General features: G+C 45.9%; 1 protein-coding gene across 2 annotated transcripts in view; it reads right to left on the bottom strand.

The window, feature by feature from the left end:
• Positions 1–18099, bottom strand: part of ITGA11 (integrin subunit alpha 11) — a 664683-nt gene that overhangs the window by 264395 nt on the left and 382189 nt on the right. For both annotated transcript variants that reach the window (XM_069624240.1, XM_069624241.1), the window contains 2 exons: positions 16662–16830; positions 2655–2725 (listed from right to left, as the gene is read on the bottom strand). In XM_069624240.1, the coding sequence (XP_069480341.1) occupies positions 2655–2725; positions 16662–16830 (240 nt within the window). The remainder of the gene's footprint in view (positions 1–2654; positions 2726–16661; positions 16831–18099) is intronic.

The raw sequence follows: 18099 nt of genomic DNA, 5'->3' as shown, positions 1-18099 counted from the left end.
GAAGATGAGCCAGGTTTTTTCACTGTCTGGATTTTTCCACTCTTGCCTCCCATTCTTTCTGCCTGTCCTTCGGCCGGGGGCAGTCTGCAACCTATGAGGGGCAGGGATTCATCCCTCTTAAGAGGAGAAGGTCCCAATGAGGTGACAGAGAATTGGAACCCAGGGTTTGATGTCTCCCTGAGAGGGAGGATGCTCTTCTCTAGACCCTGTTAGTTAATGTGTGATCTCTCTGCCTACCTGCCTTGGGACTGGGTAGTGTTCTCGTAGCTGAGAGGAAGCTTTGTCCTACAACTGCCCTAACTGTGATGTATACTTATTATTTCGTTCTTGTTCATGTGTTCATGTATAACCAGTTGCATTTATTCTATAGTTACATGTGTGTTTATAAAGTGTGAATAAAGGACCTGTAAAGAGCCAATTATTTTCTAACTAATGGTCTAAGATTACATTATTACCTTTCCGAGCCCAAGAACTTTTAGTCCTTGTAATAGGGTGAGAAATTCTGAGGTCATTACATGTGTCTGAAAAGCAAAACAACTTATTGCACCCTGCACTGCATCCCTCTTCACATACCGACTTTTCCTCCACAGCTCCTGCTGCTTTCCCACCATTCGGTGCATCCTGCACTGCACCACTCTCCACACAGCAACATTCCCTCCCCATCCTCTACTGCTTTCCCGACATGCAGTGAACCCTACACTGCATCCCTCTTCACATACCAACATTTCCTCCATAGCCCCTGCTGCTTTCCCACCATTCGGTGCCTCCTGCACAGCACAAATCTTCATACAGCAACATTCCCACCACAGGCTCTACTGCTTTCCTGACATGCAGTGCACCCTCCACTGCATCCCTCTTCACATACCAACATTTCCTCCACAGCTCCTGCTGCTTTCCCATCATTCGGTGCATCCTGCACTCCACCACTCTTCCCACAGCAACATGCCCTCCCCAGCCTCTACTGCTTTCCCGACATGCTGTGCACCCTACACTATATCCCTATTCACATACCAACATTTCCTCCCCAGCTCCTGCTGCTTTACCACCATTCAGTGCATCCTGCACTGCACCACTCTTCACATACCAACATTTCCTACACAGAGCCTGCTTCTTTCAAAGCATGCAGTGCATTCTACACTGCACTCCTCTTCGCACAACAGCATCCCCTCCCTAGCTTCTAGCACTTTACCGCCAGGCAGTGCTTTCTACACTTCACTTTACACATAGCAGCATTCCCTTCATAGCTTCTACACTTTCCCGCCATGAGGTGCATCCCACACTGCACCCTTCTTCACATAGTAACATTCCCTCCACAGCTTCAGCTGCTTTCCCACCATGCACTGCCCCCCTCTTCACAAAGCAATAGTTCCACCCAAACGTATAGCTTCAATAACAGTGCACCCCTCAAACCAGCATGATCTGATCCAATACACTTATCGCTACCCCCACCCTACATAACCCCGATCTAATAGGTCACACAAGGCACTACAATGGGTACTGCGAGGTGCCAGGATGGACCAAAGAGAAGTGTATGACGCACGATGAGTCATGCCAGGAATTGACACGGTCATATAAGGGGTCACAAATGTCAGGTGGAGCGTTAGAAGAGTAACCATAGGTGATGCACGCCGGGACTTCTGCGGTAATACACTGGTTATTTGAGAGCAGATCCAGAGGGCATATGATATGATATGGCATTTATAACACGCCTGTACACACGTGTTTGGGCGTCATATAGGTCATGGGGGATATTAAAGAGTTCATGTGGGCGTGATATAAATGTCAGATGGAGTGATAAACAGGTCATGTGGGAGAGATACATGGGTCATGAGGGGTGGAGATCGCATGGGAGCGATACAGAGGTCACGTGAGGGGTTACCGATATTAGGTGCAGTTCTGCAATGATCGCTTTACAAACCGTAGATACATAAATAAATGTGAGTTATTATGGCGGCCCTTTGATATCATGCAGAAACATTTTTGTGTTAGAAAATATTCGATGGGAAATGTTTAGATGAAACATTTTTCGATGAAAAGACGATACCATGCAGAACGTCTGATGAGAGTTGTTAACAGATGTCATGTGAGGTGATCGAGAAACTAGGTGAGGGGACACATAGGTCTTATGAGGTCTCATGAGGTGGAAATGATGTCGCTGATGGGCTGATGCACTGCGCATCACCTAACATGGATGCCTTCCAAGATTTCCTCTTTTTTCTGTTTTGTTTCCGTTACGTGTCATTATGCACTTCTGAGAAGTTGCAGCATGTAATATGTGTAAGATGTCATGTAGGGTGACACACACTTATGCCATGCGGGCACTAGAAACCCAGCATGTATCCTCTTCCCTCATCACCAGGTTCTTTCCTTCTTCTGTCTGCTCTGTATTGAAGTTGCACAGTATCTGGTCATTTCATCTAAAGCATTACCATTCAATGCCATTCCATCAACAAAATTGCATCCAAAAAATATGCATCGAATGCATGTTTTTTTCAGAGTAAAGGGTTTAGTGTTATTTATAACAGGTTTTAAAGGGTAAAAAATGGGGGGTTGGGGGAGGGACTGATGGCATGGTCATTCGATGGTAAAAATTTGATGGAATTACCATAAACCAAGTTGCACAGATTTCCCAAGACACATGGCCTGTTCCTTACCTCCACAACATGTGATGAGAAGCCCGCCTGGGACATCTCAAGGCCAAAGGATGTCTCGTTCTTGTTGGTTCCTAAAACAAAGAATGAGGAGAAGATTTATCTGCCGCTGTAGGAAGAGGTGGACATTTCAAAGAACTCTGGAGAAACACGGTTAGTATGGACCGCTCCCAAACCTAGCCAAGGAAAACAGACAGGAGGGCTCAATTTTCTGAGACATGGACAATTCTTGTAGTCTTACTCTTGAACATCATAAGATTCCTGTCTATAGAAGCATGTTCCGATAAATGATAGTACTGGGGCTACCATGGGTGGTGTTGATTGCGTCTACCTGAGGGGTCGTTCAGACCCAAAAAGGTGTAGAGTTTTGTGAAGGTAATATACCAAATCATCACTCGAGAGGCCATCTGCAGAGCTGGCAAACTCTCACTGGTTGAGAGGGAAACTGGGATTTCACCCTTTAGCACCGGGGCAGGTTAAGTCCCAGGCACATATCTATGAAGGAAAAGGAGAAGTTACTGACCTACAACAACGCTTCTCCAGCAGGAGGATTCTCCTTAGATTCAGAGGTTTTGAATAATTCTGCCACAAATCTGCTCCTCAGAAGACTTTAAAAAAATGAATATTTTAGATATTTCACTAAAGTTGTGTTGATTTTCGTTTTTCTATTCAATCTATAAATTAGGAAGAGTTTTCACCCAGAAATCGTTAAGGATATTTCTTTAAGTAGCTGGCCCTCCGCATTCTGACCATCCGTCAGGGTCAAAACCAGTGGGACGCATTCTGAGAGTTTTTATCTGTGGCGCCTGTGTCCCGCAATACGGGGAGGAAAGGTTGGCACGCGTATGATACTGAGAAGATCCTGCTGCTGGAGATCTACTGCTATGATTAAGTAACCATCTCTTTGTCAACAAGGAATAACCTTAGCATAGACATTGTCGCAGTACTTTTCCATTGGGTGAGGAAGATGAGGATGCGGTTCCCAATACTGTAGAACCCTCAGGAGGACATTTCTCACAAACCTTCTCCGCTTCCTCACACTAGGGCTTCCAGGCGAAGAGTTTGACGTCTCCTGGATGCTGCCGTTGGGCCGGGGAGCATCCATCACACACATGCATTGTAACAAAGAACTAGCCAGACACCCTCAGTTGAAATGTTTATCTAAAAATGTATGTATTTTAATAACAGAATGTGGCGGGATGTTGGCTACTTTTCATAACCACTTTCATAACCACTTCTACATCATGATCTGGTTTCTTTAATCTGTCCTTAACCGTACCCACGTATGACACTGCTTTGTTATGTTATGCTATGTTGATGGGCTTTTGTATAGCATCTTTCACCATTGGAATGCTCTCAACGCACTGTGGGTTAAACATCCTCTGGGACCGCAGTCCAGGTCAGTGGAAAAACAGGGTGGTAAGTAGTGCATATGTGCACTCGGTATGTGTGCAGCTAGGCCGGCATTCTCTGTTGGGTAGCTGCATTCTAATGCTGGGAGTGGCGTGGAGGTTGTGTGAGACCAGTAGTATGTGTGCAGCTAGGCCGACCTTCTGTGTTGGGTAGCCGCATTCTAATGCTGGGAGTGGCGTGGAGGTTGTGTGAGACCAGTAGTATGTGTGCAGCTAGGCCGACCTTCTGTGTTGGGTAGCTGCATTCTAATGTCAGACCAGTATAGGCCAACATTCTGTGTTGGGTAGCTGCATTCTAATGCTGGGAGTGGCGTGGAGGTTGTGTGAGACCAGTAGTGTGTGTGCAGCTAGGCTGGCATTCTGTGTGGGCTAGCTGCATTCTAATGCTGGTAGTGGCGTGGAGGTTGTGTCAGACCAGTAGTGTTTGTGCAGCTAGGCCGACATCTTGCATTGGGTTGCTGCATTCTAATGCCGGGAGTGGCGTGGAGGTTGTGTGAGACCAGTAGTGTGTGTGCAGCTAGGCCGCCATTCTGTGTTGGGTAGCTGCATTCTAATGCTGGGAGTGGCGTGGAGGTTGTGTCAGACCAGTACTATGTGTGCAGCTAGGCTGACATTCTGTGTTGGGTTGCTGCATTCTAAGCTGGGAGTGGCGTGGAAGTTGTGTGAGACCAGTAGTGTGTGTGCAGCTAGGCCGCCATTCTGTGTTGGGTAGCTGCATTCTAATGCTGGGAGTGGCGTGGAGGTTGTGTCAGACCAGTAGTATGTGTGCAGCTAGGCTTTGCTCTTATTTCAGATACCTCTGATGCAGTTCCTTGGAGCCAGGTCCTAGAGTGAACCCCGTAGAGATGTATCTGTGACTACTTGTACCCTCACATGTGGCACATATAACCCAGTGTGTAAGCCCTTGTGAGTAGTTGCAGTTGTGTCATCTATGTAAATGAATCTGCGCCCGATATTGCGATCACAGTCAGGCTTCAGTTGGTGCCATATGCATTCCTACAATGGCCTCACACGGAGCATGTGTATAAGTAAACTAAGGGAGATCCTGGTTGCTGTGTTTATGAATTTAAATATGCATCCTCTACCCCTTCCCAGATAGAGTACCTTATATAGAACAAAAAGGGGTAGAGTAGTCTCAGCCTGTAATGGTGAGCAGGATATTCATACTACAGTTAATTGTCGAACAAATATATGTTTTATTAATTCCAAAGTCATGTCAAAATATCCATAAGATAAAATCCAGTTATGAATTACAATAAAACATATAAATAAAAAAGTGAAAAAGTGACTATATCCTAGCAAACAAATCTATCACACTTCTGAATAGTGATGTGGATTGTCCATAAGACATATACAAATTATGTTCTTGGGTCAGTCAACAACATAATGTGTACATGTATTATGGACAATCCACATCACTATCCAGAAGTGTGATAGATTTTTTTGCTCAGATAGATCCATTGGTCCATGTATTTATTTATATATTTATTGGTCGCTTATTAGGCGCTTATACAATTAGCAAAACTGTTTTAAAGCGGCCATAGGGCAAACAGGGTGGGGACAGGAGAAGGTAGACAATGAATGACAGCAAGGATAAATAATGCAAACAAATATTGAGAATAGAGGGAAGGGGAGATTAACCTACTATGCCTTGCAAGTGTTCAGAACGTGTAAGTGCAGAGGGGGGGCAGTGAGGGATACGTTGCTTTGGTGCTCATGGAGAAGTGCTCAGCGTAAGTGCTGAGAGGAGAAGAACGTACGTGCAGCCATCAATGAGTGGGTGAGCCAAATAAGTACAGTAGCAAGAAAGATAGCGGCTGGCATGAAAGATGAGGGGGGTCACGGCCCTGAGGACACATAAGGGCCCTGCACACATTCATGCTGCTGTAAGATTAGCAGAGAAGAGAGGAGGAGAAGGAGGAGGTAAATAGAAAGGTATTGAGCCTTTTTCGGAACTTAAGGAGGTCTTGCTCAAGACGCAGAGTGAGAGGTAGGCCAGCCAAGGGAAGTGATCGCCCACCAGCTCTGTTTGGCAAAGCACTTAACACGCACAGAATTGGAGCCGGAGACACAGAGGACTCTAGAACAGGGGACTCTAGAAGCATATTATTTGGACAGGAGGCGTTGAAGAAAGAGTGGTCCCTGGCCCCAGATAGCCTTGTGTATGATACAGAGGGATTTGAATTTAATCTGTGCTGAGCCAGTGAAAGCTTTGTAGGGCAGGAGAGAAGCGGTCCCTTGGCTTGAGGCTAAGGATAAGTCTTGCTGTACTATTCTGGGTAAACTGGAGGGGTCGCAGGGTGGAGGAAGTATGATTAAGGAGGAGGCTATTGCAGTAGTCTACCATGGCGAGAACCAGAGCACGGGTAACATTGAGTCTCTGGGGGAAGGTGAGGCAGGGTAGAGTCCCTTTGAGAAGCAAGAGCTGAAAGTGGGACTTCTTGACAATGTCCTGAATATGAGGGATGAAAGAAAGGGAGGAGTCGAAAAAAACTCAGAGATGGCAGAGAGGCAGTCAGGGATGAAGGAGGGTGCAAGGGCGTCAGTAGGAAGTTTTAAGAAAAGTTGTGTATCGTCAGAGTAGCACTGCAAGTTGGGGGAGAAGGAGGAAATGAGTCATGCCAGTAGAGAAAGGTATATTCTAAAGAGCCAGGGCAAAGGAATGAAGAATTAATCCATGACGTCGACATATTTTGCATCTCATATGTGTTGGGCGCAGGCCGAAAACGTAAATGCCAACACAGATCTGGCATTTGTGTTCAAGAGACTAACAGTTCGGTCATCATTGACACTGGTGCATCAGTGAATGTCATGGGTTTCACACTACAGGCGACTACGTACACCAGTGCCACTGATGAAAACTGCAGTATGCATTTTTACATTTGGAGGGGGGAAACCAATCCCGCTCAAAGGAGCTTTGTAGCAGCAGTTCTAAATGGAACTCAGCAGATATATTCAAGGTACAACATGATGACTGTGAGCGAAGACACCTTGCTGGGTCACGGAGCAGCTGAAACCCTACACATAGTACATTTTGCCTTTGGTGTATATGTAGAAGACGTCAATCCCCTTGTCGAAAGGTTCCACTCAGTTTTTGAAGGAATAGTGTGTTTGAAAGGTAAACCAGTTTGATTGCACATTGATAATTTGTTATAACCTGTTTCTATGAAGCACAGCAGAATTCCATTTCACCTGACAGGTTGAGGACAAACTTGAAAATCTTGCGGCTTTGACCATCATTGATCGTATCGAAGGACCCACTCCATGGGTCTCAACAGCAGTGGGGGCCCGAAAAAAACGAAAACAACCTGACTCAGTATGAAATTGCGTAGACATGAGGCTATCCAACAAGGCTATCAGGAGAGAAAGACACATCCCACCACCATCAATGACTTGCAAGGTGATACTTGATTTAAGAGCAGGATACCATCAGTTGATCCTGCATTCCTCCTCCAGATACATCACAGCATTTTCCACCCATAAAGGATTCTATAACTACCAAAGGTTAAGCTTTGCCATCTCGTCAGTGATATTTCTGCATGCTGACAGGGGGGCTTTAGCTGGTTTTCGCTGTGTGATTAATATCAGTGATGATAATTTAGTGTTTGCCAAAAATGAGGTGGGGCATCTTGAAAAAGTCCCTGAGAGGATACAGTCGGTGGGGCTGACACTCCACTGAGAGAAGTATGTGTTTCTCCAGAAGAAATTGGAATTTTGTTTGTATATATCTTTCAATAAAGTGGTATTTCTGCTTATCCAGAGAAAGTACAGGGTATCCAAGAGGCTGCAGCGACCACGATTGTGTCAGAGATGCAAAGTTTCTTGTGAATGGTCAAATATTGTGGGAGATTCAGTAAGAACATGGCGACTCTCTCTGAACCCCTGAGACAGTTGATCAAGAAAGACCCTCCGGGGCAGTGGACTACGTTGGAGGAAGCAACGTACATGGAGCTCAAAGCTGCCCTCAACTCAGAATTAACAATGGCGTTTTTCAACCTGAGTAGACACTCTGAAATCGGAGTAGATGTGAGCCTGTGTGGCATGGGAGAAATGTTACCGGTGGCATGTGCTAGCAGAGCACTGTCACAGAAAAGTGTTATTCCCAAATCGACCATGAGGCACTGGCTGTGCTGTGGGGCTGTCACCAGTACCAACTATTCATATATGGAAAGCTAATTGCAGTCATAACTGATCACAAGCCATTACTTCGCATCAAGGCAAGGTCGGTATTACGCTCCCTCCTGCAAGAATTGAAAAGTGGCTTCTCGCTCTTCAGCACTATGACGTTACACTCTCATACAGGCCTGGGTGTGGCACCCGAATTCTGAAAGTGCAATACCGAAATCTATGTCTGTGGGGGATATTGCCAAAGCGTCCAGAGAGAATGAATGCTTCCAGATCATAGGAGAAGCTCTAACGAGTGGAGAGTGGAAGCAGGTGTTAAAGCGCTTGAACAAGAAGACGCAAGATTCTAAAGTAACTCTTGAAAAACTATGGAAGGTAAAGAATGACTTAACATGTGCACCAGGTGGGCAATTGCTTCCAGACTCATGAATAGTGACCCCCACAAGCTAGACTCGAAAGTCATGGGGTTTGCCCATCATAGATACAAAGGTGAGGATAAAAAGAAGGCCCGCCTCAGACAGAAAGTCTGTTTCCGAGGCTTGAAGATAAAGTGGACACTTATGTAAAAAAACTGCATATGGTGTAAAGTGGCTTTGCTGGAAATGTGAGCTCCCTGATTCAGTCAAAGCTCGGAAGTTGTGATCCGTTGCAGAAGATAAGGGTGGATTTTGGATCTACGGGTGCCCACAGACATTTCCTGGTGATGCTGGATCAGTGGTCATGATACGCAGAGGTGGAATCTTTGACATTCCCTCGAGGCATTGGGTGTTTTACCTAGACTCGAAAAGGTATTTGCAGCGCATGGATTCCCTAAAGAGTTATGCTCAGACAATGGCCCACCTTTTCAAGGAGAGTATGTTCATCATTTCTTAGAAGAACGAGTAGTCTGCCACAGAATAATGTCTCCTCTGTGCCCAAGAGCAAATGTGGATGCAGAGCGTTTTATGTGCATGTTAAACAACGTGTTCCAAAATGCGCAATGTCAAGGCACCAGTAACGACGGGGCACTACATTAAGCAACTGGGGTGGCACCAGAAGCGTTTTTCGGACGATGCCCTCAAGGCCTCATCCCACACCACACGTCCCTCGGTCCAAGGTTGTTTGACAATGACAATGTGGGCCCCGACAGGCTAAAGGCTAATGAACACAAAAATACTTGTCGAGGTCGACACAGTCACGATCTAAAGGTTGGAGATGCTGTACCCGTGAGAACACTGAGACCTACTGAGGAGATGAGCCTCACATATGAAACCCGTCCATTAAACGCAATAAGAAAATAAGGTCAATGTTGATGCTGTCGGATGACCAGGTGGCTGTCACGAGGAATTCCAGCTTCTTCGAGAGTATCAATGCCTCTCCCAAAATACTAATGAGAATCAGAGTGCAGTGCATGACAGTGAGGAGCCGGTAACTCATCGAGAGTGATGTGGAAAGGGTCGTTTCTGAGATGGGGTGCGCTAAGGAATATGTAGCAGATGAGGCCTGTGGACCAATGGGGATGGGTTCACCTGTGGCAGTGGATCATCCCCATCAGCACCCTTCCAGGTTGTCAAGATGTCGCCCACTACATTTTGAGGACTATGTTCTAGACACATACAATGGACTGGAATACTGTTACACGACGAATCATCAAGTTGTCCTGTTTGTAGGGTATGTATTTGATAATATGTGCATTTTGTTTTTATTGTTAAGATAAAGGAGGAATGTTGTGAAGGGTGTGCCTTTGAGGTTTGGCCCATGCACATCATGCCATGCTGGGAATAAATACGGTGTCATGCTACGTGAGTAGTTAGAGCATGAGGGGATCGCCGATTAACATCAGTACTGGCTCATGGGTCTCTATGGTATATGTGGGAAATTGCCTTTATAATGGCAGAGGTGGGGACCCCAAGTACCGGACACCATGAGGTGTCTAACACAAACCTCTTTTCTTCATGGTTTCCCCAATCACGTGTGAAAATATTTATCAGACTCTTTTATAGGGCATCTACCTTTACCCCTTGCTTGGCGTCAACCCCCACCCATCAGCATCCACCCCAACTCTTTCTCTGGTTCCTTAGCACACCCATACACGTCATGCTTACCTTGTCTTCCTCACATTACTTTCTTCCCTTCCTATTCACCACCTCATTGTTCCTTCTCATTTTTACCCTCAACAGGGCTGTCGCCTTGGTGTCCTCCCATGTTCCCCTCATTTCTGCGGGCCGACTTTTCCGGCTGCTGTAAGAATCTCCTTGGCCGTTGTCAGGCTGTGCATCCCTCGTCTATGCTCCATGATACGTTTGCTTCTCTCACTATCATGGCCTTGAGCAAACCTCTCCCCTGCTCATTGACTGCCTCCCACCCTGCAACACTTGCCACTTTCCTTGTCGTTTGCAGCCAAGTAGTCGTCCTGCTTGATCTCAACTCCATTGTTTTCCGAATGGGCCCACTTTTGCCTTCACCCTGTGCTCCTTTAGAGGAGCAAGTGGATGCGTTTTCCCTACCTCCCGCCCCCTCACTGCCATCATACTCGAACAGCAGGAGAAGAGCTTTATGTGGGACCCCATGTGTTGTCCCTGTACCGCATCGAGTGTATGAGCGATGATATGCACCCAGGCAACCATACTGAATGTACCCTCGTACTGAAAGAGTGGAAGGATGTCAGCACGCACCAATGGACATCATGTAGGGCAGAGTGATGTCATGAAGAGATATATGAGGACATTTTGTGTGCAGAATAAAGAGGAATCTATGTTGGCCTGGGATCAAGGGTGCTATTTTAAGGAATAATTGCAAAGCACATAGGGAGGCAGACGGATAAGCCATGTACATAATACATATTTCTCTAAGATTAAAGAAGAAGAAAACATTTGCAAGAGCCAAGTATTGGACAATTAACACTGAATAAGGTCTATACAAGATGGAGTGAGCAAGTCTCTAGAGGCCAAGAGGAGCAAGAACACCCAGTATAAGTAACCAAATAGTGGTAAATAAGAGGTTGAGATGGACAAATTTGCAGTCTCATCAGACGTGATTCAGAAGTTGAAAACAAGGGCTATTCATTAAGCTACGGATGAAGATATCCCTCAAATGTCCCAGAAAAGAGAGAAGACTAAAAGGTCAACTACAGACAGGAAACTTTGGCTCATGGTTTGACTGATGAGGGATGATGGATTAAATGGAAAAGCGGGGCGCAATCTGACGTGACTCGAGCACCTGGGTTTTGTTTTGCTTACGTGCTGCTAATGAGCCGAAAGTCCAAGATTGGGTGAGCATGCCAACCAATCAGAGGGTTTATGGGGCAACGTGCCATACAATGTTGCACAGACCAATCCTCTGCCATTTTCTCTGCTAGAATCACTATTATAGGTATATTGAGTTAGTTCAAGGCGTGACCTACAGATAAGGGGCAGCCAATAAAGTACCCCTATGTATGCCATAGGTACATATGTTCCTTTAACCAACCCATCCCATCAATAGGTTTTGCAGTTCACCACGTAGGATGACATCATAGATGATCCATAGTCCGCTGATCACCAGTTCACCCTGCTTTATTGAATTGGGAATAAACTAGTATGTCGCCATATTTTCTGAGTCTGTTGCTTATTTGGTGTCAGATCTTTATTAGTAATTGCATCTGGCACTAGACACGCTTCAAGGAGCTAGAGCACACGCCCATGGTCGGTGACTACATTTTCTCCAACACGTTGGAGGCTGCGTTTTCTTTTTGCAATCATGGTCTGTACTTGTTTTGCTCTCATTGTTCATCGGGTATCTGCACAATGCTCTGCAGGGACCGTTTCTCCTGCACAGGGGCCTTTCAGGTATAATGACCCCGCCAGCTCAGATATCTGACATTACCACTTTTTAGGAATGGAAGAACTGGGAGGCTGCTAACATACCACCAATTTGTGAAAATCTGTGCCATGTCTTTATTGGCACGCAAATATAGGACTCCTGCAGAGTTCATGTGCCTGTGCAATCGCTTTGCCTTTGCATAGCATGCGCGCAATGGATTTCAATAATAATGTTTTGAAACGTTCTCTGCTTGTACATTTGCTCAATGTTTGTAGATGAAGATTAGTTCTTTTGTTCTTTTTCTGATTGCTTTTGTCCACCTGACAATGCCCTACTATGCTGGCTTTTTGTGTTCCTAGGTGGGGACTCTCTGAGCACTTTGGGCTTCATTTGAACTGCAATTATTCTATGCAATATTGTCATACTCCAGCAGGGGGCAGAATAGACAGACATTTGTCATATCCACCCTGACTTGACATCTTCCATTCACACTGCACACTAGGCCGCTAACCACGTATTCAACTGACCTTTGACGCACTTTCATTTCCAGTATAATCAGAGGATAGGAGTGTGTGAACCTCCACACTCGAAGAAGTTCGGGGGTTAAGTTCGGGTTGGGTTTATGGCATCTGCAACCTGGTTAACGTTGTTATAAGGAGTGGGGTGAGAAGGTTGCTGTCTTTCTGATGACATCTATTTCTAGGAAACCAAATAAGCATGCAAGGCTTACTGCTTGCCGCTGCTAGAACAGTTTGTCTAAGAGAGAGCAAATGAAACATTTTTCCTGCTGTCGAAACATGAAATTCTTCCTCTTTGTGGCACTGGTCCTTTACATGTAGAGGCTCGCCAACAAACATCAACTCCCCCTTGTGTAATAGACCCAGCCTCGATGGCACTCATGTAAATGATCTCCGCCATCCAAAAGGCTGCAATGTGAAAGCTTGGCGTGAAGCTGGTCCTGCGCCCCATCAGGACTTTCTGGGTGACAGGTGTTCCATGAACTCGCCGATTGTATCATCGCCAAACCCAAGCTGCCACATTTCCCATAAACTAGCCAATAGATGCTCTTATAAAAACTGCACTTTAATCTCTGAAATAGAAAAAGCCACTCATTTATTTATTTATCTGTCACACGCCGCAACCTGAAGGCTCAGGGCGCATCATATGTTTTCGTTGTCCCTTCTGCTCTGCTGTAGGCACAGCATTACGCAGGGATGTCTAGGCACAGAAAACATGAATGCTACATGTGTGCCGTTAGATTGCCTATGTGTAGTATCTTGTATGCTTAAACTATGCTGGTGGAATGTCTAATGGAAGCTGCTTGCCCCTAGATTCCAGGGCTGATGGATGGAAGGGAATTCCGGATGGGAGCTGAGACATCCTATCCAGAGCACTGATCCTATCTAGACTGTATTACTGAAATGCTACCAGTCTTCGCAATATGGACGAATTGCAAGTACTACAAAATAATGCATTAAGAGCCACGTTCAATATACCCAAAGCTAACTACATCTCAGCCACTAGACAAAAGGTCCAGTGGCTTCCAGTGAAAAACAGACTCCTCTACAAAACACTTTCTCTGACCCACAAGTGCTTAGCCAATTCTCCCCCCCGAAATACCTCAACAGCAAGTTCTCGAAAAACACCTCTGACAGGCCCACAAGATCTGCCCAGATGAACCAACTCGTGATTCCAAGATACAAATTGGATAATTCTGGGTTTAAGAGCTTTCCAGTCCTAGCCGCCAAATTATGGAATGCACTGCCATCAGACATCAGAGCTGAAACAGCATACGGGCCTTTTCGGAATAAACAAGAAAACTGGCTGGTTGCACAAGAACTATCTCCACACTAGAGCCAGAAGCAACCGGCAACTGTAATTTAACTGTAACCTGCTTCACATTGCACTCCGACTGTCCTAACTGTAACTGAAAACTACCTGTTTATCCACTGTAAATCGTAGAACTGCGAAAGTTCAACAGCAATTTGCTAAGCATAAATGTAAATCTATATGTAACTGGTATTGAACTGTAACACTCGGGTTTGGAGCGCTATATAAATAAATAAATAAATAAACAAACACACACAGCGGAAGCTACCTTGCTCTCCTGCTAAACCACTTTCCACTGTAGCCTGTAGTGTCCTTTTCTACATACCTGGGTCCTCCGTTCCGCCTGCTTCCTGCCTGATTTACCTGGCACCCACGATACTACTATGTCACCGTTTAAAAAGCTGAGGCCAGGGCACTTTACTGGATGGGCTCCGAGTATTAGGGCCAAAATGCTGCGAAGTACATGAGGCTTGTCGTGGTGGGTGGGTTGAGGGTGCCCCGGAAATAGAAAGGCATGTTACCCCCTGGTATTTTGCCACGGGTTTCACAATGAAAATAAATCACTGTTTTCACGCGGGTGTTCCTCCGCCGGCATACATGGTAAACTGCCCGGAGTCAGTCTCCGATAAGTCCCAACGGTACTGCTGTAGGGGATCAGAGGAGGAACAATGGATGCAAACCTGCAGGCTTGACATGTGATTCGATCTGCCGCAGCCTTGCATGCCTTGCAGACGTGCTGGCCTGGTATGGACTCTCCTTGCTGTGCAATAATACATCACAATGGTACACATTGTACTGTTTCAGAAGGCAGACAAACCAACCAAGGTAAACTTGAGATGTTGTTATCTGTGCCCCAGAAATATAGAGTTGCAGACCGTCTCATAAAGCTCACAATTACACACTTCTGCTCTACCTGTTTGACCAACTACATTAGTTGGTGGGCCCTGACCAAAATGCATATCTGTAACTTGCAGGTTACACCGCAGGTGCATTAACCCATAGACACTTCTCATTGCCTATTTTCCGAGATGCCCAGTACTCTCTTTTCATCTTTCTAACCTCCATCCAACTATACACCCATCCTTTTTCTTCTGTCCTGCGGCCAGTGTCTTCCTTCAAAGTTATATTTTCAATGTTTTCAAAAAACCGATATGTTCCCTGAAACCAAACTTCCCCAAATTTCTCTGAACCTCCCTTTAAGACCCAAGATTCCGGAAGGAAATTCGGGGGCAATGAAAAGTCAGCGAAGATCTGCACACCAACCTGAATCTCATGGTAACCATGTTTTTAAAGTTTCACCCAGGCCTTATCTACGTGAAGCTTGAAGGCACCCATTGGTCTCAGGAAAACCTCTGCTTATGCCTTGACTTCCTGATGGAGGTTCATGTTGGTTCCCGATGATGGGACGAGGTTCCCAAAACCAGTTGTCCCCATTGTTTCCCTTAAATTCGCCATTGGCCGAGGGAGAGTTCACTAGTGGATGTAAGCAGACGAGTCGCAGTGAAATAGTGAGTGTCTTCCTAAGAATCCATATTTGCAGTATGGCCACCGTGCATTTTCCGCAAATACAATGGAGCATGTGTAGATTTGCAGGAATTGCAGTATTTTGGATGAGGACAGCAGTGCGGAAGTTTGATACCTGCTTCGAGGAGGTCTTCCGGTGCAATGTGTCGGAAGACTTCTTCAGGAACCTATGAATAGCTTGCTGGAAATCTAAGGACTTTTGGCCACGCTTCCATGGTTATGTACAAAGCCAGTCTGTGTTCAATGGGGACTCGAGGACTGAAGGTGGAGGACCTCAGGATGTGCCATAATATTTTTTTTCTGACCTTTTTTTTTGATTGGATGACAAACCTCTGACGCTGGTTGGACAGCGCAGTATTGGGATGGCAGATATATACGTTTATTCAACTAATTAAGTGTATGTTGTTGTAGGCATGCATTAGTGTGAAAGTGCTTCATGGTTTTTTTTTATTTGATTTGTATTGGATGATATATGAAAAATAAAATACAATAGGAAATTAATTTTTCATTAGAGTTCAAAAGGCACTTACCAGCCAATCCACAAGGAATGTGTAGTCTGTGTTCATTTGCAGGGTTGTTGCCTGACCATGCCCCTTCTCTAACCTTCAAAGTGCACGTTTTGCAATGCCTTCTGTCTGGTCTGGACATAGGGAGATATGGTTCAGCGGTACAGATATTAAACCATGAGACCAAGGGTGCCACGATAGATGCACGGAGCACAGCTTATCCTGACCGCGCTCCTCAGGTGGCATTGCTGCGCATGCCCATTGATCATTTCTGCACCAGTAATGATGAAGGGGAGTGCCCAGCGACGGCCGCCTGCATGGTGAGGTGGTTGCAGACCCTTGTTTTGAAGCTGCAGGATGAGCAGAACATGCACATGGAGAGAACATTTATGTTGTTTTCCCAGTGCATGGGTCTGCCACCTGCAGCTCTGCAGATGGTTTGGACTACAACTCCCATGATCCTTCACTGTTGACTGTGCTGGCTAGGGCTGATGGGAGTCCTAGTGCATGCACAGGTCAAGCTGTGCAAGGAGGTGTGCTTCAGCACATATCTCCCATAATGCCACTTCTGGGATACACTCCTGGCTGCCAAATACGCCCTCCCTTTATGATCTTGGGCAAATTCTTTCTTTAATCTCAGTCCCCTAATCTGTCAAAATAAATTGAGTGGGCGAGCCCCCATCCTTGAGCACTATTTCTAAGACACGCCCAAGTCATTCTGAATCACCCCCCCTTACCACCTTATTGAGTCCAATATCCGGGGGCGGGGGGAGTATAGTCGGATTATATTAATACCTTGTAAAAGAAAATCTCAGAGGGTTCTAAACACTCACCCCCCTCCAGACTGAAAATGCGCTCCCCCAGTGCGTCCACGATGTCCTTCAGCGCCGCCTCGTCCGTCACATTGAAGAAGTACTTGTCGTCGGGGTCGCTGGCGATGAGCTTGATCTCATTCAGGAAGGCTTCCGGGTTGATTCCCCTTCTGTTGTAGTAACCCAGAACCTACACCGGAAACAAAACAGACACATCTTACCACATTTACGGCGCTATATATTGATGCAAGCGGCCTTACTCTCCCAGCTACACACCCTAATTCCTCCCTATTGCCCGGAGGTAATTTAACCAGCAGGGAGTGCTTCTATCAACAGGCATATGGATCTCGAGACCAGCAGCAAAAAGACACATTCCCAGTAAACAGAGAGAGGGTTAACTACAATAGAAACAGCAGAAAACAATTACAGCAGCAATTAACCGGATGGATAACACGGATTATGAAAGGAATAATTCAGTACAAGGGATTGCAACAGTAACTACTGCACTGTCAGGACAAGACACCCCCGTGGGACACCAGCGTGCCTGACAAGGAATAGGGTGTCCTCTGGTAGGAACAGGAGAGCACAAGTAATTACTGCTTGCATTCTGACTAGCTGAGACATCAGTAGTGACCTCCATATGGTTTATTATTGACTGACAGATGTGAATTTCTCTTTTGGTAAGTGTTTTATTACCTCTCTTTTCTATTAAACGTTTTCCCAACCATCACCGATTTTGTTTTTGCTTTGTCACCCTGAGTGGGACGGGTATGCCCAGACGTGGGTTCCATGTCTGCTGGGCCTACAGACCTAAGCTACTCCTCACTGATGAGGCCCAACAAGGCTGAAACATGTATGGGGATGCTTCTGGTCTTGTGCAGAAAGGATGCGACTAAGCAGTTCGGACTGGCCTGCCCTGCCCCCTTTTGGGGTGGGACCACCCTGATTTGTATACGGTCTTGCCCCTTTTGTAATAGCTTGGCAGCGAAGAACGTTGGTCTGGAGGGTTGCCCAGAGCGATGCTCTGATGCCAGAGGTTAAGATTCGTTATAAACCTTCCAGCCATCACCCCTTTTGTTTTGTTATTTTCAGAACAAACCTCTGGGCCATGGTTCCTTTTACACAGCCTTGACTGATGGCCACAGGAAACGGGGTCTCAGCTCTTTAAGTGAAGGGATTTGTTATAACTGAAGGCGGCTTAATTCTCGAGTAGTTTATGTACAAAGGTACCACAACAAGTTCATTGTAAGGCCTGTAGGTACCATGCGGGGGAGTTTGGATTACATAAAGTCCGCTGTTGGTGGTGCGGTATTGCACTACCACAATGGACCACAGTCCCAAATGGAACTGCGGCCTGAATTCTGTATCACTCTAGTGCCGCCTAGTTAATATCTACCCCGTGCCACGTTGCCATTTTCCAATAGATATAATCCCCCCTTGTATAGTGAACATCGATAAC

Source organism: Ambystoma mexicanum, chromosome 11 (assembly GCF_040938575.1).
Source record: "Ambystoma mexicanum isolate Mex_15411 chromosome 11, UKY_AmexF1_1, whole genome shotgun sequence".
NCBI classification, from domain to species: domain Eukaryota; kingdom Metazoa; phylum Chordata; class Amphibia; order Caudata; family Ambystomatidae; genus Ambystoma; species Ambystoma mexicanum.
The sequence above is the reverse complement of the archived record's forward strand: the minus strand, read 5'-3'. Positions and strand labels throughout refer to the sequence as shown.